Source organism: Monopterus albus, unplaced genomic scaffold (genome assembly GCF_001952655.1).
Source record: "Monopterus albus unplaced genomic scaffold, M_albus_1.0 scaffold186.1, whole genome shotgun sequence".
NCBI classification, from domain to species: domain Eukaryota; kingdom Metazoa; phylum Chordata; class Actinopteri; order Synbranchiformes; family Synbranchidae; genus Monopterus; species Monopterus albus.
In genome coordinates, this window is record NW_018128066.1 from 1,727,611 (window position 1) to 1,749,405 (window position 21,795).

General features: G+C 42.6%; 2 protein-coding genes across 2 annotated transcripts in view; one reads left to right on the top strand and one right to left on the bottom strand.

The window, feature by feature from the left end:
- Window positions 1–7,522, top strand: part of lrp3 (low density lipoprotein receptor-related protein 3) — a 17,746-nt gene extending 10,224 nt beyond the window's left edge. The window contains exons 2-7 of the mRNA XM_020617145.1: window positions 194–329; window positions 428–633; window positions 1,297–1,913; window positions 3,349–3,821; window positions 4,139–4,271; window positions 6,668–7,522. Coding sequence (XP_020472801.1) covers window positions 194–329; window positions 428–633; window positions 1,297–1,913; window positions 3,349–3,821; window positions 4,139–4,271; window positions 6,668–7,522 — 2,420 coding nt within the window. The remainder of the gene's footprint in view (window positions 1–193; window positions 330–427; window positions 634–1,296; window positions 1,914–3,348; window positions 3,822–4,138; window positions 4,272–6,667) is intronic.
- A 3,110-nt stretch (window positions 7,523–10,632) lies between these two features.
- Window positions 10,633–21,795, bottom strand: part of slc7a10a (solute carrier family 7 member 10a) — an 18,822-nt gene continuing 7,659 nt past the window's right edge. The window contains 9 exon segments of the mRNA XM_020617122.1: window positions 10,633–12,884; window positions 12,991–13,168; window positions 13,718–13,867; window positions 14,981–15,077; window positions 15,263–15,366; window positions 15,693–15,816; window positions 16,016–16,169; window positions 16,783–16,824; window positions 16,827–16,898. Of these exon segments, the coding sequence (XP_020472778.1) occupies window positions 12,784–12,884; window positions 12,991–13,168; window positions 13,718–13,867; window positions 14,981–15,077; window positions 15,263–15,366; window positions 15,693–15,816; window positions 16,016–16,169; window positions 16,783–16,824; window positions 16,827–16,898 (1,022 nt within the window). The 3' untranslated portion in view covers window positions 10,633–12,783.

Genomic DNA, 21,795 nt, shown 5'->3' on the forward strand with positions numbered 1-21,795 from the left:
CTGTCTCCACTAAACATTTCTAGACACCAAATCTCTGAATATCTATCTAACTAAGAAATAACCTAACAGTATAAATGTTGTATATCCTTCAGGTGAGGGTTTATGTTGGTGACACAAATATCGACCACAGAACCATGGAGACCAACCTCACCAATGCATATGCTCGCCCCCTTATCCCTTTGTTGTCCAGCAGGCTGCACTGAGCGGATGGAGGTCCATACAGAGCGGAGGGGTGTGATCTACAGTCCCTCCTGGCCTTTAAACTACCCAGCTGGAGTCAACTGCAGCTGGCATATCCAAGGAGGTCAGGGAGAGGTCATTACCATAAGGTAGGACTCCTCCACCCCCCCAAACATGTACACACACTCTCTCTACATACACTTTTATTGTTGAGAAAGCACCTGAAATGATCAATGCTTTGCTCTAGTTTCCGTAACTTTGACTTGGCTGAGTCAGGCAGCTGTTTGGAGGACTGGCTCCTGTTGACTCCTTCATGGAACGGGGAATCCAGGCTGTGTGGCTCCATGCGGCCTCCACCTTTCATCTCCACCAGGGGGCGTGTTTGGCTCTATTTCCACTCTCAGGCCAATAGCTCTGGGCAAGCCCAGGGTTTCCGTCTCTCCTACATCAGAGGTAAACTGGATATTTTGTCCAGTCTTTTATGTGTAAAGTATAAATCATTTCAAACATAATTATGTAGCAAATATTACCATGTTTGCATGCAGTAATTTATCACTAAGTTATAAAACCTCATCAGTCCCTCTTGTCTTGTTATAGCAATATTTTTATTCTTATTGAGTTGGATAGAAATGCTGTGTGTTATGTTGTTTCTGGACATTCTCAAGGTTTGGCTCTACTTGGCTACTTGCTCAACTCTCTTGTCAAAATGTAGCAATATACTGTAGGTGTGTTGCTTTTGCCCTGCTATGACAGAGTTCGACACTGCAGCTTGGAGCATGGGGTGTATTAACAGGTTCAGTCTATCCCAGAGTCAGTGCTCCAGGCCACAGGCTACTAAGGATGCACAGTGTTTTAATGTTCTTTCCTTTACAATATGAAGTCACTTTATGCTGGCACAGGTCTGCATAGTTTCAGGATTGTATATTGGCTTTTGTTTTGGGCCAACAAATCACAAATGAGGTCTTGGACCCTGGATTTATAGTATTTCAGGGAGAGAGTATTAAAATTAACATGAGGGATTGAGCTGCTAGATTGTGCTGGAAAAAAAAACAAAAACAAACTCAGTGAACTAAAAACACATTTGTTTGTATTAGCATGTGGCATTCTTCTCTGTAGGTCACCTGGGCCAGAGCAGCTGTCAGTCAGATGAGTTCCTGTGTGGGAATGGAAAGTGTCTTCCTCGCTCCTGGAAGTGCAATGGTCAGGATGAATGCGGTGATGCCACCGATGAACACAGCTGCTCCCTCCCTCCCACTGAGGCTCAGCCTAGCCTCTGCCCCTTTGGCTCCCTGCCATGCACTGAGGCCCAGTCCACCCGTTGTCTGCCTGCTGCTCTGCGCTGCAATGGAGCCAGAGACTGCCCTGATGGTACCGACGAGCTAGGTTGCCCTGACACCACCTGTGGAAAACGTCTGGGGAATTTCTACGGCTCCTTTGCTTCCCCAGATTTCTTCCGGGCTAACAGGAGCGCTTTGGCTGAGCTCAGGTGTTCCTGGTTGATGGACACCCAGGACTCCAAACCCATTGTGCTGCAGCTGGACCTGCAGCTTGGGCCCAGAGACTCGCTGCATGTTTACGACGGCCTGCTGCAGCAGGCAGAGCATCTCTTACAGGTGTTGTCATATCATAACAACAGGCGTCCGGCCCTGCTGGAGTCAAGCCGGGGACAGATGAGTGTGTTGTACACTGCTCAGCCTCACAGCCCTGGACATGGTTTCAATGCCACATACCAGGTATTGTAATCTGGGAACAATGCTTCTTGTTTTTCTGAAAAATTTCAGTCTTTCATTCAACCTTTCAAAGTTATCATTCTTTTAGCTACTCCCACATCTTTATCCAGCTGTCAGTACAGTTGTTTTTCCCCATCTGTCTTAAGGAATCAACCAGGGCTGTGCATGGGCACCCCTCTCACCAACAATGATGTATTTTTAAAAAAGTAGCACATCTTTGCAATAGCATATAAATTGTAAGCCTGGCAATAATGAAAATTCTTTAAAAACTGAAGTACAAAATTAAAAATAGGGGAAAAATACTGTCCCTGTGACACTTATCATGTTAGGACGGGTAGGTACAGGTGGACCCAATTTGCAGACACAGACATGGGAGTGGAACAAAAGAGATCTTAATGAACATATAAGGAATGGGTACCGGGTGGAGGAGAAAGGGTCCCTGATGGACTAGTGGCTAGGATTCAGAGCTCTCCCCACTGTGGCCCTGGTTCGATTCAGAGTTGCGTCAGGAGGGGCATTCGGTGTAAAACACATGCCAAACTTAAACATGCGAGTTGTCAGTGCGATGATTCGCTGTGGCGACCCCTAATGGGAACAGCCAAAAGTGACAGACAGACCGAGTGGAGGAGAAAGGAGAACAGAAACAAAGCAGGTTCTGGATGGGACAGACAGGCAGCGTGACACTGGGGACAAAGGTAAGCTGGCAGCGTGGAGTCAACAGGGGAGCAGGTCGAAGATGTTGCACCTCAGTGGAGATCAGGAAAAGCAAGTACAGGAGAAGCAGATGGCATGCTGATGAGTCGGGATGCAGCAGGGGAGGACGTTCAGGGAAGCTCACTCCCACCAGAGATCAGAACAAGCAGGCAGAATGCAGGTGATTTGCTTACTCAGAAAGAGAGATCGATGCGGAAGTCTCACTCGCACCAGAGCGCACGATAAGCAGGTAATGTGCAGGTGAGTAGCTTACTTGGCAGAGGAGCACCTAGATGGGAGGTCAGGTCAGCAGCACAGGAGAAAAGGAGAGCAGGTAGGAGTAGAGCCAGGATAACGACAGGTAGCGAAAACAAGCATGTGATCGTCTGCAATGAACCAGCAAGGAGCAAATGGAAAGAAGGGCATGGCGTGTATGTAGTGAACCAAACTGGGAGATAACAAACTGCGGGTGGAGCTGATCAGAGCGGTAGTGAGAGACAGGGAAAAAGCAACACAAAAACAGGAAGCGAAGGCCCAAATCGTGACAGCCAGAGGGTAAAAGGGCAGGTGCTTGAGCACTACCTGGGGTCTATTTGTGCAAGTGTGTGGAATCAACATTTTCCTCAATAGTCTAGTTGATAGACAGCGACTATGCTGTTGGTGCAGAGAACACCATCAGTCAAGCGGAGTACAAGTCGTCCTTTCAGTGTCTAGACAGTGACATATTTTTCCTCTACCCTCCAAGGTCAAAGGCTACTGTTTTCCTGGCGAGCGTCCCTGTGGCAGTGATCAGGGCTGCTATTCTGAACATCAACGCTGCGACGGCTACTGGCACTGCCCCTCCGGCCGCGATGAAGAAGCCTGCCCAACGTGCCCAGATGGGGAGTTTCCCTGCGAGGGTGCTACTGGAGTGTGCTACCCGCTCTCTGAACGATGTAACAACCAGAAGAGGTGCCCAGATGGGTCAGATGAGAAGAACTGCTATGACTGCCAACCGGGAAACTTTCACTGTGGCACTAACCTGTGTATCTTTGAGACCTGGCGGTGTGACGGCCAAGAGGACTGCTTAGACGGGAGCGATGAAAAGGACTGCCTGGTGGCGGTGCCCAGGAAAGTGATTACTGCCGCTCTAATCGGCAGCCTGGTCTGCAGTCTGCTGCTGGTCATTGCTCTCAGCTGTGCCCTCAAACTCCACTCGCTCAGAAGCAGAGAGTACAGGTGGGGACAGAGTATGATGATCTGTTTCAGCATGTATTCTGCTTGTTGTTTATTTGTTTTTCTCAAACATATGCAACACACTTCAAATGTTTCATGTCCTCGGTCAAGTGAAGCCCAAATATACACAGTCACTCAGTGTTACTCTATCATATTGCTGTTGATGGCGTAGATGCCACAAACTCCTCAGTGTTTAAATGACTCAAAGCATTTTTTTCATACACCTCCCAACACTTCACTTCTTCTTTCTTTTCATGCTCTGGCCTCCCGTGTGCTATCTACTCGCTCTTCTTGTTTTTCTCCTTCTTTCCCCCTGGCAGAGCATTTGAGACTCAGATGACTCGCATGGAGGCAGAGTTTGTTCAGAGAGAGGCTCCCCCCTCTTATGGCCAGCTTATCGCCCAGGGTCTCATCCCTCCAGTGGAGGATTTCCCAGTATACAACCCCACCCAGGTAGTACATTCAGTTATACACACTGGAGCATGTTTTTCCAAAAGGCAGCATCTTAGTATACAAATGTGACAAACCAGTTTCTGTAGTTTTGGTGACCAGCAGCTGTAGTGTTAGCCTGATCCAGACAGTCTCTTTCTTTTTGATTTTCTGTTTTGGGAAACATTGAAATTCCGGTTCAAGTTAGATTGTAAATCTGAAACTACAGCCAGTTAGCCAATCAGGCAAGAGACTGTTCAGCATACAAACGTCTTGTAAAACCACAAAATGTTGTTTATACACTTGGTTTTTGTTGGATTAAACAGATGGGATATAACATGGTAATTGGTGAGCTTCAGAGTTGCTGGCAGGTGGATTTCCTCATCTTTGGAAATATCCAACATGTTTCCCTGTTTCTAGTTTTTATACTAAGCTAAGACAACCGGCTGCTTGCTCCACTGTCATTTTGAATGGACGGTACTCTTGGCATAAACATCTCAAAATGTATTTACACAAATCTCAAACCATTCCTTTAGGTGATTAGTGAGGATGAACACATGAATACACTTCCATGTGAGCAGTAATGCTACTAATGCACACAGTGTGATGTGATTAGATTTAAGAATCAAAATGGATCCTTGTCATAATCTTCTTGGGACAACATAAAAATAATTTAATGAACCAGAGGAGTTGGTCTTTTTGTCAAAATGTACCAACAGCTGAATGGAGCTCAGGATTTATCCTAAGGATAAATGGCTGCTCTACTCCAAATGATTTCACTGTATGCACTTCAAAACTGCCTGCACTGCCCAAACTACAGTGGGTACGGAAAGTATTCAGACCCCCTTAAATTTTTCACTCTTTGTTATATTGCAGCCATATGCTAAAATCATTTAAGTTCAGTTGTTTCCTCATTAATGTACACACAGCACCCCATATTGACAGAAAAACACAGAATGTTTGACATTTTTGCAGATTTATTAAAAAAGAAAAACTGAAATATCACATGGTCATAAGTATTCAGACCCTTTGCTCAGTATTTAGTAGAAGCACCCTTTTGAGCTAATACAGCCATGAGTCTTTTTGGGAATGATGCAACAAGTTTTTCACACCTGCATTTGGGGATCCTCTGCCATTCCTCCTTGCAGATCCTCGCCAGTTCTGTCAGGTTGGATGGTAAACGTGGGTGGACAGCCATTTTCAGGTCTCTCCAGAGATGCTAAATTGGGTTTAAGTCAGGGCTCTGGCGGGGCCATTCAAGAACAGTCACGGAGTTGTTGTGAAACACTCCCATAGCATGATGCTGCCACCACCATGCTTCACTGTTGGGACTGTATTGGACAGGTGATGAGCAGTGCCTGGTTTTCTCCACACATACCGCTTAGAATTAAGGCCAAAAAGTTCTATCTTGGTCTCATCAGACCAGAGAATCTTATTTCTCACCAGCTTGGAGTCCTTCAGGTGTTTTTTAGCAAACTCCATGCAGGCTTTCATGTGTCTTGCACTGAGGACAGGCTTCCGTCGGGACCCTCTGCCATAAAGCCCTGACTGGTGGAGGGCTGCAGTGATGGTTGACTTTCTACAACTTTCTCCCATCTCCCGACTGCATCTCTGGAGCTCAGCCACAGTCATCTTTGGGTTCTTCTGTACCTCTCTCACCAAGGCTCTTCTCCCCCGATAGCTCAGTTTGGCCAGACGGCCAGCTCTAGGAAGGGTTCTGGTCGTCCCAAACGTCTTCCATTTAAGGATTATGGAGGCCACTGTGCTCTTAGGAACCTTAAGTGCAGCAGAAATTGTTTTGTAACCTTGGCCAGATCTGTGCCTTGCCACAATTCAGTCTCTGAGCTCTTCAGGCAGTTCCTTTGACCTCATGATTCTCATTTGCTCTGACATGCACGGTGAGCTGTAGGGTCTTATATAGACAGGTGTGTGGCTTTCCTAATCACATCCAATCAGTATAATCAAACACAGCTGGACTCAAATGAAGGTGTAGAACCATCTCAGGGATGAGCAGAAGAAATGGACAGCACCTAAGTTAAATATATGAGTGTCACAGCAAAGGGTCTGAATACTTATGACCATGTGATATTTCAGTTTTTCTTTTTTAATAAATCTGCAAAAATGTCAAAAATTCTGTGTTTTTCTGTCAATATGGGGTGCTGTGTGTACATTAATGAGGAAAAAAATGAACTTAAATGATTTTAGCATATGGCTGCAATATAACAAAGAGTGAAAAATTTAAGGGGGTCTGAATACTTTCCGTACCCACTGTACATGTTTGTTTGGAGTGTACGAGAACAAAAATAGGTGAATTGCTGCTAGCTTTGCACCTGCACAGAAATAAGGCCATAAGTGACAAATTGTACTTGACAGTTACCTAGAAACGGAATTATAGTTCGCCTGTGTCTGCCCTACTGCAGACCTCTGTCTTACAGAACCTACGGTTGGCAATGCACAGACAGATCAGACGTCACTCTACACGGCGCTCAACCTCCTCTTCCTCTCGGCGACGTCTTGGGCATCTGTGGAGTTGCCTGTTCCACAGTGGAGGGCGATCCAGAGGCCACGCCCCACTGCTGGATCCCCCTGGATCTACACAGGTCACACTGGGGCTCCATAGCTACCGAACTGTGAGGGAGCGAGGGCCTCAGGCTAGGGCCAGGGATAGGCTTGGGCTTGGGGATGAGTTCGGTGTAGTGTGTGTGCCAGACTCCTCCTGCTCAGCCACCATGGACCTGCAGCCTTGTACACCAGAAAGCCCTGCATCACCTCTCTCCTCTCAGTCAGTGGACAGTCCAGATGAAGAGGAACTGCCACCTGTCAGCAGGGAAGGCACTGGGGCTGCACGCTCTGAGCCTCCTACCCCTAGACAGAGTGACTCTTCAGCTCACAGTGCACTTCCTCCCACCCCCCAGGAAGCCACTGCGCCCCTATGCCACCCCCGGGCATCTAGGAAACTGGTTCTGGAGCTTGCAGTTAACCTGAAAGGTGTTTCCTTGAGACGTTACTCTCCTCTAGGTCCCCTGTCTCCTGTCTCAGCCCCCGTGTTTCCCAGCAGCTCTCAGTCACCAACCACACAACTTCACACTTCACCTGCTGACCCCTTGTCTTCTTCTGTGAAAGCGGAGGACAGCAACTTTACTGTGGAATTGCCAATCAGGGAAAGAAGAGTCAGGAATGAGAGGATGAGGGAGGGCAAGAGCAGGCCCTGCAGGTTCAGCAAGACCCTCAGTGATGAGGGAGGGGATTCGGGGAGAGAGACAACGCCGTGCTGAAAGGCTTAGGAAGATATTCCCCACCATCTCACTCTGTTGAGACTTGGCAGTAGCTGCTCTGCTACAGTGTCCTTGACATGTCAGGCCACCATGTGGATGAGGTACAGTATCAGACCCATGTGTTAATTAAACCAGCGTTGGTAGTGCAGGAGCTTAGTGTCAACTCGTACAGTTGAATTCAAACAAACTTTCAAACAGACCGTTTAACTTCTTTGTAAATTAACTCATCATGAGCCTGTTCAGGAAAATCAGACTCAGTTTCGGCCACCCACACCAACACAATATTGGCAACATGTTCTTACAATGCCAGAGCAGCCTTTATGTGATTACCCAGAGCCATTATGCACCGCTATACTGTGAACCGTAAAAGCCTACTGAGTGATCACATATGAATTTATCAGATTAATGATCCTCTACTCTGTCTTAGTCCCACTTTATTGTATGAGGTGAGGTTGAAGTTATGGTTGTGTTGTATGACATTTGTAGAAGGTTATGGCTACTATGGATAAAACGGACAATATTTTATTTGTTACTGTCAACAAATGATATGATGTATCCATGTATATACTTTCATTTCTAAGGAAGGCTAAGCAGATTTATAAAAATGCTTAGTAGTGTAGATTTCAAACAACTCAATCAAGGATAAAAAGTGCATTTGTTGGGGACTATTTTCAGTAATGGAATAATAGTAGTTGCAGGACTGTATGTGGAATTGAGTCAGAATAGAGTTGCACAGTGTCCATGTTTGTGGTAATGAAGGAATGTGTCGCTTAGTGAAACATTGTGGTTTAGTAGGTTAATAGTATCTGGACAGCACTGGAGGTCTATGGCAGAGAGGAGTAAGCTACATCAGGCTGCGCAGACAGTACATGTTCTATTGTCGTCTGTTGACAGAATATTTGAGATTATTTTTAGACATACATTTAGAACATTAAAAGCAAAAGTTCAGAGTTAGATACCACTCTATTTGTCTATACAATTCTACAGCTAAAACCCAGCTCTTAGCTCAGCACAAAGATATATATATATAAAAAAAACCCATTGTGAAATGGCTAGCCTGATGGTAACGAGTAACCGTCTGTTTCAGACAGAGCCAGGCTAGCTGTTTCCCCTAATTTCAAGTTTTTATGCTAAGCTAAGATAACTGGGTGTAGCCTTATTTTTAAAAATATGAGCGGTACTGCTCTTCTTATCTAACTCTTAGCCAACAACACCAACAAAAGTGTATTTGCTGACCTATTCTTTTAATACTTACTGACTCATGCAGCAGTCCAGTCATACCAAAACCTTTATTAGTGTTTATTGAACATATATGTCCAGTGCTGTTCTTCTTATACCAACTCCTTTTAACAAATATGAAGAACTTTTCATTAAGTTGTGGAAGTGGTATCAATTTATTTCTCTGTGTGTGTGTTTTTTTCTCCATATCAGCATTTTTAACGTGATATGTCATCTGTTTTAAAAAGCTACACTTGTGAGTCAAAGTATAGTGAAGCCTACAACTCCTCCTCCTCAAATCGAAGCCAAACTATCATGAAAGCCTTTCATCTCAGTGAATCCACCTACATACAGCACAGCGAAGATTTTATGTGAATGTACAGGAAATGTGCGGGAGAAGTTTCACTTCAGAATATTGATTGTTTTTCGAGAGCTCCACATCCCAGTGATACCTTTACAGTACTGCTTACTGCACGCTGGCCACTGCAGATATCTGGACTGCTGGTTTATTTCAGTGGAAATTCATACTGTATCTATGCTGAGGAATTTTCTACGACAAAACATTAAAGCAAAGACATCTATTTTTCAGTCTTCAGTGGAGAGCTGGTCTAGTTCTACTTCAGAGTCCTCTCTGCCTTGGCAAACCTTAAACTTCATTAAAGCTGGTCACCTTGAATGTGTGAGTTTTTGTAAAGCTTGTCAGTTTGAGGCATGACACTGGAAACCTTTTGCTAATCGCTGTTGGACTTCTAAAGAATGTACCTGTTTGGCTTTGTGGTTTTTCTAGAAAATGACATTTCTCCCTTTACTGCAGAATATTGATGAGTGAAAAAATGACAACCACTGTAAGTAGTGTGAGCGTGAGAAATGAGTTGAAACTGCAGTGTCAGTTTTCTGTGCTGTGTCGTCGTTCCTGCTTTTTTAAGTGAGCTGAACGTGTCATCCTACCCTCTTGTGCTTCTTTCTTATAGGAGTCCTGTTGTAAACCACTGCTACATGTTATGTGCCATTAGGGAAGTCTATATGCTCCCCAAAGTAATCCCTGCCCACTGGCCATTTCTGAATCGTTTGAGTTGTGGAGAAATACAAACTACTACTTATCACTGGTTTTAGACATTTTGCCCTTTTCTCCTTGTATCTTGTCATTTGATTTTAAAACATGTTGGTCCTAATTTGATGCTGTTCTTTCTTTGGTAGAGAAATATCTGCAGAAAGTGCATCCTTACATGCGTTACATACAAACTTGTTAGAAATGCCTTAATGGGTTTTCCTTGACGTTGCAATACCACAATCAAGTTTGTGAATTACAGTTGTGGTTTAAATGTTTGTAGAGATTTAACTGTCTGAGCACAGTGTTATGGGACTGGCACAGCCAATTACGTTGGAGATACAGACCAATACGGCATCAAGAATCTTGCCACTGGGATTATTATAGCATTCAGTGTATAACATTTAGATTCTTATTTTGATGAACTGCAGATAGCATATTGTATAACATGATTGAATTGCATTTTCCAGTTTTAATTTGCTGTACGCTATGTAATGAATGCTAAAGTGGTTAGGGGTTGTTTTATCCATCAGTAGTGGACAGGTTTGCACGGTTAAATACACCAGATCAAGACCATTGGACAGTGAAGTCGTACTGCACCAGGCTGTCATAGTGACATCCTCTCTCATGCTGTTTGCTTCCTTTCCTGTCAAAGGCTGCCAAGTACAATGACTGTGTAAAAGCATTTCCCTTAGTTTGAGCATTCTAGATTTGTATATTTTGTGCTCAAATTGCACCATATAATTTTTGCAGTTTGCTGATGAAAACCCTGTAATTATAGGTAATGACATTTTATTAGTTTTCTTGTGCTTGCAATTAAACTCCAAGCTGGTAATTTGAAGCATTTGAGCTATATAACATTTTTAATTGCATTATTTCATCAGTAATTTAACAGTACTTGCAGTGACCAGTTACCTTTGTAAGATCTCGTCTACCCCTATTAGCAGCTCTGCAGACTGTGGTGTGTAGGTACAGCAATGCTTTTTAGCTAAATGCTAATACACAGGTATAACATTTACTATGCAGTGATTTCATTAAGTATTCAGACACTTTCACTTTAAATAATAAAACTAACATTTGACCAGTCTACAGCCAGTAAAAATTTACAAGATGTTTAATATTTCTAAAAATGTTTTCACCGTTATGGATTGTGTCTAGACTGATGGGCACAAGTGAATTGTATACACAAATCTAAATGTGCAAAAAGATCTGAATACTGCCTGAAATGACAGTAACTGCCATTTTAACGGAATGTGTTACAGTACTAGTATGATCATTTGCATCAAACGCCCTCCAAGGGGGGGTATGCTTTTCAGAAGTTGGTATATTTAATAAGCAATTACATTGTTATTCTTGTACAACTTCATACTTACAAAGCACAAAGGTACACCCATCAATTGTACAACAATATGTCTGAGGAACAATCTTTGTAAGACTCCCTGGCACGTTTGCAGTTTTTTTTTTTTCCTCTTTACATAGTATTTACAGATCTCACGGGGCCAACAGTGCCTGGACATGGACAGGTAGGTTCTCTTAAGTGTGCCAATGGATTTGATGCAGGATAATCTACCCAGCATCTGTTGGCATGGAAAAGAACTGAATGTTCAATATTAATTCCAACATGTTAAAAGGCCATTGGCCCAACCCTTCATGTTCTGTTGTATGTACGACATAAACGGCTTAAAGAGAAGTGCTGCAAGATTTTACCCAAAAAATGCACGTCAACATGTCTCTGGGCCCACATTAAATTTGTGTGCTACTGTAAGAAACCTGACAATAATTTCAAGGTAACTTGGGATTTCATTTGTGCCACAAGTATATAGCTACACTGAATCAACAGGACCACAGGCAAGTCTAGTACTGTAGGTCAAGGGACCATAATTAATTCAGCAATATTATGATATTAAGTCAGTTGCTCTACACAAAGTCAGTGGTCCTTGCAGTACCGACGCGTCTTTGGGGAAGTGGGAGCGAGCCTGTGCAAAAGTGTCCACTGCCAACCATCCAGCTTTAAGTCAGCCTGGACTCTGCTAATGTTACCTAATGTGCATTAATGGTAAGCACTATATCACCACATCAGCTGAGAAATCTTAAATCTACCAACTGTCGTGGCAGGTAAAGCACCTTAAATTCCCAGATATAATTCTAGCAACAAGCTCAGTGGCTCGAGGTGTTCAACTGGAAGAAGAGCCTGTTGCGTGTTGTAATGAGCAGGTGTAGCTGCAGCTAGCGTAGTGAGTAGGCCATTCTTCAAGCTGAAGCCCCAGCTTGTGCTCTAAATATTGCTCAGAAGATGTGTTGTGTGTGTTATGTGTAGAGCCCTTTTCTAATAACAGCATGAAGGCACTGCAGTATCTCTCAGGAGAGAGAAGTGATAAAAGTAAAGAGAAAGCAGGGAATGTAAAGTAAAAGGAATGGCCATCTACTGTAGCCAGGCAGAAATACTGAACAATACTCAGTTGACAATTAATTAGTGAAACAGAGCTGATGATAGCAGTACTCTATTACTGCTGCCAAGTGTTGAAACAAGCCTGTACTGTACATTTACATAAGAATTTACTACGTGCTCAAAATACCTGCACAAACCAAAACACTATGCAAACAGATATCTCCAAAAGCACATTAGCAAATGGATTTAAAATAAATTGACAGGAGATGTTGGGAGTGAATTAAAAGACAGGTGGGAATTCCTTGAGTGAGCAGAAAGAAGATGAGGTGAAAATACACAAAAGGGAAAACGTGGCACATCTGTGAGGTGAGATTGGACAGAGCTACATAAAAAACATGCCCCAGCTTTAGGGTTCAACATGCTAATGCCCCAAGTATAACCAAGTGTTTCTTTTAAAGCCTCACTGAGGCTACACCTGTGCAAAAACGAGTGCAAAGCCAGCTCTTCACCATTCACAAACTAGACCAAACAATGAAAAATTGTAACACAACAGCTGCTAGTGCAGGTGTTGAGAATGATAATGGGATTCCTGGTTGACTGCACTGCTCAGTCAGTGGCTTTGGAGGCTGTGAGGGGTTCAGTCTCTGAAGGGTCTTCCTGAGGAAACACCACATAACACACCTTCTGGCCCGTGTATGTGACTCTTTCTGCAACACGACAGACAGAGGGGTTAGTTTGAATTACAGGGATTAACAGCCACTGTACAGACCCTATTCAAATCATATTTATATTCTGCAGCAGAGACCAACTTACCAAGTAGCATGTGGATCCATTTGGGTTTGTCCTTCCACTGAACACCCACAAAGTACACAGGGACTCCAGTCAGCATGATAACCATTCCCAGGCCACAAACCACTGGTTCAGAGTACAGACTGAAGCCCAGCAGCACAGCCCAGAAAATCAGGTAGCTGACAGGGACCAGCCAGTTTACCTGTACAGAACGAAGAGAGGCTCATTTCCACACAATCCAGAGGAGGTTTCTTTTCACCACTGTAGAGCAGTGGCCACGTTCTCTTTAAGATTAGACGTTCCAAATGGATTATTACAAATTTATGCATTATACATTTGGAAACCCACACAGTGTTTCTGTATACAGGAATGTATCCAAGCACAAGGCTGGAAAATATATTTTTAAAAAATCTATGCATGGCATAAATGATTATCAACTGTTTGTCTTATGAAAACTGTATATTGCTCATCAACTCACCACATAATGTAACTGACCTCTGTGACATTATGGGGCACCAAAATATTCATGTCCATAAATTGCAAGCTAAACTTTTTAAACTACAGCTGATAAGGTGAAATGTTGATATTTGAGTAGAAGCCTGTGAGCTTTGATAAGGGGGTACTGGTTCAGTTAATCCAGCTACAGCTTGATGGTTAAACATCATTACATCTTCAACAAGACCAGGTAACGAAACGCCACAAGGTTACATTTTGTTCCTGCAGTAGGTGTGTGGTTCTTGGGTTTCTGTACCTTGATGGGTCTGGCCAGGTTGGGTCTCTTCTTGCGGAGGTAGAGGAGCCCAGCAATGGTCACCCCATAGGACAGATAGTTGATAAAGGACACATAGTTGATCAGGTTGTGCATTTCTCCAATGCAGAGGATGACTATTGTGGCAATGCACTGTGGGACATGAAGGCAAGTTCTCGTGTCAAAAATATGAAACCAACTTTAGTGTGATGGAAACTATTTAAACTATTTTGTTTGCAGCTCTGGCACAAGTAACATCTTTTGGAAATTATGCACAAGGAACTGATGGTTTAAGAAATGGTTTGACAGGAATAAATAATCTAGATTAAAAACCAAGTTCATTTTTGAAAGTCAAAATAAATTTACAAAGAAGTTTTACTGTAAACGAAACAGACCGTTTGAAATTAAATTCTTGGGAAATATTCATAAATGAGGGAAATCGCTAACTATAAAAATAAAAAAAAATATTCAGGTCTAATGCAATTGTATATGGTTAAAGATCTACTTTGTCAAATAAGCTGTATACATTATATTGCTTACTGGTATTATGATCCAGTGCATGCTCTGTGGAAATGCATATACAGTATGTAAACTTTACACCAACTCTATTTTTGTCTTACAAAAGAAAGCTATAAGAATAGACAAGGTAGATTACTGTGCACCAACCAACAATTTATTAAAATTCCAAGATTTGGTGAAATTTAGAACATTGCATATCATGTATAAGACTGATTGATTTAATCAGAGGAAATGTATGCATGTTTAAAAATGTTAAAAACCGATTTCTTTCAGTTACAGGGGTAAAATTGTGGAATAAATGTAGCGATTTGAAGGTGTGACATTTAGTAAATTTACTAAAGGACACAAAGATTGATGAATATACAAGATAACCACTCACTAATACAGTATGTAAATACAGTACGTTTGAGAGGGCATGTGATTCTAGTTTTTCCTCATGATTACTGGATACATTTTTAGTATTTGTAAATTGTGATGTTTGAGTACCGACTATAGTAAAGGTAGGTAAATTAACAGTGGCTTCCACCTATGCCTTTTGGCCCAGTAATGTGTATGTATATTTATGTACATACATAAGTACTGGATTTAGTTTTTTACTGATTTGTTTGGGCCAACTTAAACAGCCAAGTTGTACCATAGTGATGGGGGCTCTCCAGTGAAACACTGTTTTTGTCCCTGGCCACCCCATCCTGCCCTGTGCCACTGTGAAGCTGAACAAGGTAGACAAAACTGGCAGTGCATACTTACACAGACCAGCAGGGCAGGGATTGGAGTGCAGTTCTTCAGGTGGATCATAGCCAGTAGATAGGGTAGGTGACCCTCCCTGGCCCCGGAGAAACACAACCTGCAAACAGACAGACACAAGTTGTGAGCTTGGAGCTCAGTGCACGTTCTTTGTACATTTTCAGGTTTATTCATACATGCTAAGAGTAACTGTTGACAAACTTGTTCTTATTTGCGGACATACTAGAGGGTTATAAAACAACAAAAGGTTTCTCATGTATGGCAAGGCAAAGAGTTTGTGTGTACCTGGAGGAGGTGAACAGATACCCATTGATTCCTCCGAAGGTGGACAATGCCACGGAGATGGGCATCACCCAGGAAAACATGCCGAGCAACTTTTCCCCAAATGTCTGAACAACAAAATAATGGATCAGATTACTGAATGTTTGCATTATTCATTCTGTCACTGATTCATAATTTCACTGAAAGAAGGCTTGTGTGTGTATGACAGAAAAATGTTCCGTTTTTTTATTTTTCTATTAAACAGGACAGAGTATGCCCAAGTAAAGCAGACTTGGAGATACTTGTTGGTTAATTGCCTCATGCTGCTCATTCTCTGCTTCAACAGGTTAACTGATCAGCCACAGGTTTCCATACAACTGTGACTCATATTTATCCGTATGTAAAGCACTAGGTTTTCACTGTATATGAAACATCCATTCATGTAGATGCTCACCACCGCCACAGCGTTGGAGGCCAGCAGCTCCGCAGGGGTCATGGAGGAGAAATAGGCAATGTTAGTCAAAGTGTAGACCAGAGTCACCAGTGGGATGGAAATATAGATGGCACGGGGCAAGTTCCTAATGAGAATGAAAATAGCAATGATATTAGTAAATGCCATAATTCAAATGTTTGTTTCAGCTTTACAAAAACAAAATCTTAATCAAAACCACTAACAGAGTTAGTGGACACTAGTATGACTAACAGTGTGTCTACTGTAGATCAAGCTTTTATGAAAAGTTGTAGAGATGTAAAATACTGTCTGTGCATGTGCCATACTTGCGAGGCTCCACGACCTCCTCTGTGACATAGTTGAGGAAATTCCAGCCGCTGTAGGCAAAGGAGGCCTGGAGGAAAGCTAGTGCTATCTGTCCTACTGATGGGTCCTGCCTGAACTCAAAGGCTGCACTGGGTAGCAAAGCATCATAGTGACCTAGAGTCAGGTGGGAGAAAGGAAGGAAAGGATGGATCAAACTACAGAGACCATGGCCATCTAAGGAGATGAAAATAATGAAACCCACAGTTTCATGGCTTCACTATGTTTCCCACACAATGTCGGTCTCATCTCCAAGTACTGCATGTTGAAAAACAGGCTACAGTAATGATCAGCATTATGGTACTGTCTTAGTAGTACAAGAAAATCTGAACATAGAGCAAAATGTTAAAACATTTTGCTCTTTTTGTGATTAGATTGCAGTAACTGGGCCTGGTCACCATGTTACTGCCCGTAGCTATAATTATAAAGATTACTGTTAAAAATTCTCATTTGTTACAATCATTTATACCAGCTTTCTCCTGTCGTCTACTCATGTACACCAGGGATCACCAATGTCAGGACACAACTGCTGTTAACTGCTGGATATTTTCAGAAATGCTGCTTCCTAATGACATCACATTCTTATTTTTTTGTTTTTCAATTCTCAACTATAAAACCATTTGGCTATTATTACTAGTATTTTACTTCATCATGCTATGTATAGTTATTAAACCAAACCTCTGTGGTTATTTAGAGGATTTAATCTCAGAAGGTGCACAGGTGTGTTTACCTCTACAGATCTGGACGAGGCCAACCACTATGATGAGTGCATGTTCCCTACAGTAAAAACATCCTGGATCCTGGTCGCCCAGCGCACACTGGAGCAGTTCACCCAGGTCAGGAATACTGTGCACACAGACAAACACACAGAGCAAGGAAATGAATACACTTTTATTAAATAAACCCTTAAGGGAAAACCAGCAGGGTTTGTTCATCTACCTAAAACATGAAGTTTGAAATCCGAGTTTCACCATCTCAGCTTTTAAATGTAGCTCTGTGTTGCATCATGTTGAACAATGAGCACAGGCTCCTGTGCAGAATATACTGGCTATAATACTGTGTAAATTATTCAAACATAATTTCAGCACTGGACTGTCAAAACACCTGCAGGCAGGAAGCAAACAAACATTCAGATGTTTGGACTCAGTCAATGTAAACTAATAAGGTTTTGCGCATGTGAATTTATGTGCCACTGGCAGCACACAGAGAGCAGGCTTTGAGACTACTGTGTTGAAGTACAACATAAAAAGATTACTTGTGCTACCATAAGGTATTTATTTTTTAAAAAAAAGTCACAAGTAACAAAGGGATGGCCCCACTGACCTGCACTGACGGAGCAGTGACCAAAGCAAACCTCAGACCCCTTGCATGGAATTATTGTATGATTGCCCCATTTGTGAAATTTCAGTTTCTAATAAAGACTTGCACTCAATCTCACTTTACTGGTACCATTGTGTACAGTATGCAACCATTACTGTTGTCACTATACAGATTAACATGCTGCATATCGCCAGTGGCTGTGTCCATGTCTCTTTCATACTTATGTTAAAGCCTAAGGTCTGTACACTACCAAACATGTTAACGCCTTCCCATTCAATTCAATAGGGAAAATTCATCCAAGCTTTTGAATAACAGTGAGTGTACGTTGTTTCACTCAGTCCACAATCCTCTTGCCAGAAAAAGAAAACCTCTGTTGACAAAACAGAGAAGTCTATGGAATGGAACACTTCTTACCGTTTCCTACATGCATAGTGTTTGTGTGCCCTTGCTCACCACACCAGTTCATAGCCATTGTCCTTCATGCTGACACTCAGGTTTGCATGTTTGCAGTTGCCACCGTAAAAAAAAAAAAAAGGGGGGGGCTGGCCAAATTCCAAGTAAGCCAAACTGGTGGAAGTGCAGGCTTCCAAGTCAGAGGAAAGCCCAGCAGGAAGTGCAAGTCAGGTGACCCACACAGCAAGTCTGGAGGGGGAGGTAGCAGTTATGCTACATGCTTTAAGGCCTTGTCACATTTCTACAGGTGGTCTCCTGTTTGTACAAGTGTCTGGGTGTCTTTCGGTTTTCTTAAAGATGCGCTATAATCAACAAGCAATATCAAAATGGGCCTTAAAGGTGGTTGGATTTGTATATGTATACCGCTGCCATAGACCCATTTTACCAGGGCACATTCCCCGGTATTGTTCTGCTGTGCCCCAGTAAAAGTCCTGCATTTGAGTTTTAACAAACACCTTTATTTGGCAGTGGATTAATTCTGGTTGATAATAATGGGGAATAATGTTGTTCTAATCCAGAATGTCAGGGCAAAATACAAGCTGAAACAATGGTCGGGTGTTCATACACCATGGTGAGCAGGTCTGCAGGTCATGTACTGCAGCAATCCATGTACTGGCACATGAAACAAAAGAAAAGGCCTGGACTGAGGTATGAGCGAGGCACTACGTTTTTGAATATTACCGATGAGCTTTTTTGACTTTAACATTACTGACCTCTGTAGATGGATGTAAGAAGGTTCTTTAGAGGCCGAGACAGAGGTTCAGAGAGGTATACAAGCCAACGTTAGTTTAGTTAGCTTGTACGTAACTAGACACAGATACTGAATGTGAAGTAAATCTGAGCTCTGTACTTCAATGCATATGATCAGTTGGACTGTTAAATTTATCATGTATTCTATGAAATAAACCAATGCCAAGTATGTTGCATAATGTTTCAGATGTAGCAGTTTAATGTTGGACCATTCATTCTGCATTTAATGAGCAGCCTAGAACATAATATTTGATGCTGTAGTCACACAGTCCAAATGATGTTTGTTTTATGCACATTTAACAAACAAACCTGAGGCAGGAAGGGAAAATGGAGAAGGATGCATGTGCAGGGACCTCTATCAAGGCACGTTGCACAGTAGGATTTCAAAGTAGCTTAAGTGGAGAATGAATGACTTACAAAAAAAAAAAAAGTTTTTAAATCAATCACAATACCTCAACTTAAATGTGTTTAAATCTGACAAACGGGGGCTGCTTGACAATCAAATTATTGTGAAATGCTAAAGAATGCAAAGAAATGTGCAATACCTGAGCCATAAACTCATGTTGAAATACATTTTTCTAAAGATTAATATTTTTACATTCAACAGTAGTTTAAATTGCAGTGGAATAGTAGGCTAATCAAGGGAAGTTCATCAAGCACATCTCATTCATGTAGCAGACATGTGATTTGAGTAATGGGTGCCTGTGCTCCCTGCCCTTTATGAAACTTGCCAACCATTACTTGTGTTTAACATGAACTCACAACAGTGTGTCCCTTTAAGTCAAGAGCTAGAGAATAGGAAGCGGTTTAGGCCAAACTGTGTGTGTGAGCAAAACTGTCTAGACTCCCCATTTTGTTTTTTTTGTCCCTCCTGTCATCTCTGTCTGCCTCTAGCTTAGTTTCATCTCCATTTCTCAGTTTCACTTCTGATCATTCACACACCAATGCGCTCTCTTGCATCAGTGGCACAGCAGTATGCCTGTGTGTAAAAGTACATATGGGCCGGAGGCGTTATCGAGCATGTCATCCATCACCAAGGCAAGGTTCCCCTCCCACCACAGAAATCTGAACAAACTGCTTCCGCTGGCATGGGTACACTCACATACACACATGTATGAATTTTTGGCAGGAGGTTTTGGTGGCGCCGGGCAGAGCTTTCTCTCCCCTACAACACTGCAGTGTTTTATAGTCAATTGCCCTAGGGGTGTTACATGCATTTCCGTTCCTGTGAAACCCCCACCACCTCCCCCAATTTCCCTCTGTATTAACCCTGACAGGAAGGAGGTGCCAGCAGGCTTTGAATGTGACAGTGCAGGTAAATCTGTGTCCTGCCGTCACAACTTCCATTGAAGGCTGCCTCAGCACTAGAATACTAATCTAATTTCTGCTTTTACTCTTAATGGATTCTGATCCCAACTCTGCAAATTTATCAGGAGGCTTTAACCTCAACACCACCTCCTCCTGGTTCATGATCTGGTCAGTGGAATCACTGAACTGGCAGCAACCCCCTAGGCTTGTCTGTCCACCACTCAACACCAGAATGCCTTCAGACTACAGCAAACCTACAGGATTCCTTCTGGCTGAAATCAATGCTGAAACATGTGATGGTTAGCATCGTACAGACAATGTGGGGACAACAGGGCTACACAGACAGAAGGGAACAGTGCATATTTATACATAAAATTTTATGTAGAAGTGACTAAAAACATTTGTCCTTTACTAGGCTTACGACTCCATTCAGAACAGCTTAACAAGTTAACAGGTAGCTTTTGAGGTCCACCCACCGCCCCATCTCTATTTCCCATGAGTAACATTTCCCTAGATTCACTTGTAGCTGTTAATCAGGTGGAGGAACCAGTGGAGTCTCTGACTGCCAACATTTAAATGGAACCACTCTAACAATTTGCACATCATGTTCATTTATTTTTAGCCTCAATACTGCACACCACTGCATCTGTGCCTACAGTTGTACCATTGTTCTGATTCTATGGAGGCCTGTGTTTTTCCGTCCATAAAGAGCTGAACAACCCCACCAATGACACGCAGTCCTGCATTTCCTTCATTAAGGAAGGAAAAGGCCACAGTGTGCCTGTTAAGGGCACTCTGCTTCTGACAGTCCAGTTCATCTGGTCTAAGAAAACTACTGAAATTTTGGCCATTTTTAAAGAAATAAGAAATTTTTGTAAATGGGAAACATTTTCATTTCCTAAAGGAAAAAAATATATGGACCAGAATCTATTAAAACCCTTTTCCCATGTAGGGCCTGGTGGCATAGAGGTTCAAGTCCCCTGTTGTAACAAACGACTGTGAAACGGCATTTTCACATAAATTAGTGGATATGGTGCTACCCAAGCTTAAAATGCAAACTAGGTTTGAATTATTGCATTTGATTTATGATTTCAACTTCTGACAATTTCAGTAATGACATGTTCACTCTGGCTTGTTTTGTGGATATGTCTAACTCATCCATCAAGACCAGTGGGAGAGAGGCTTAACATCTGATTGGTTGGCGCCTACTACTCCTACACCGCCACACTGAGGTGCTACATAAGTGGGCACTAAAATTGGCTACCTAATGTGATGGAATGAATGGAAGCTGCTACTTTATTATTTGGAAGGATATGAAATTACTCATACTTGGGTCAGTGCAACTCATTTCAATTTTTACATTTACAACTTATCCTAATATGAACCTTTTGTGGAATTGTGACTTCTGTTTAGTAAAAGTACCACAGAGTAACTCTCCTGATATGGATGTACTTGGCGCATGACCATTATGCTGAGGGCCTTCCTATTCTTAGAACACAACCAACCCACAACTGGACCCGTCTGGTATTCTCTCTCTCTCACATGCACCTGGGGTCACTGGGGACTCTCATACAATACACTCTGCAGGGGGAACATATCTAGGTTGACTCACATTTATAAACCCTTCACTTAGAAAAGTTCAGTTGACAGAGGCCTTGGTAAGACCGAGTGCACAACAACTAATCCCGTTAATCTCGCTGTGTGCTTCAGAAAAACACTATTTATGATTTCTTTCTTTCCTAAACAGTAACCCCCCACTCCCACTTTCCCTGCTCATAAGTTGGTGGTTAAGGGTCCCAGCAGACAAAAGGGCTGAAGTTTATTCAACTCCTGATCACTAATAGAGGAGGCACCAGAATGCCAGCTCAGCCACATGATTCCCAATCGCTTATGCACAAGGTGCGCTCAGTGG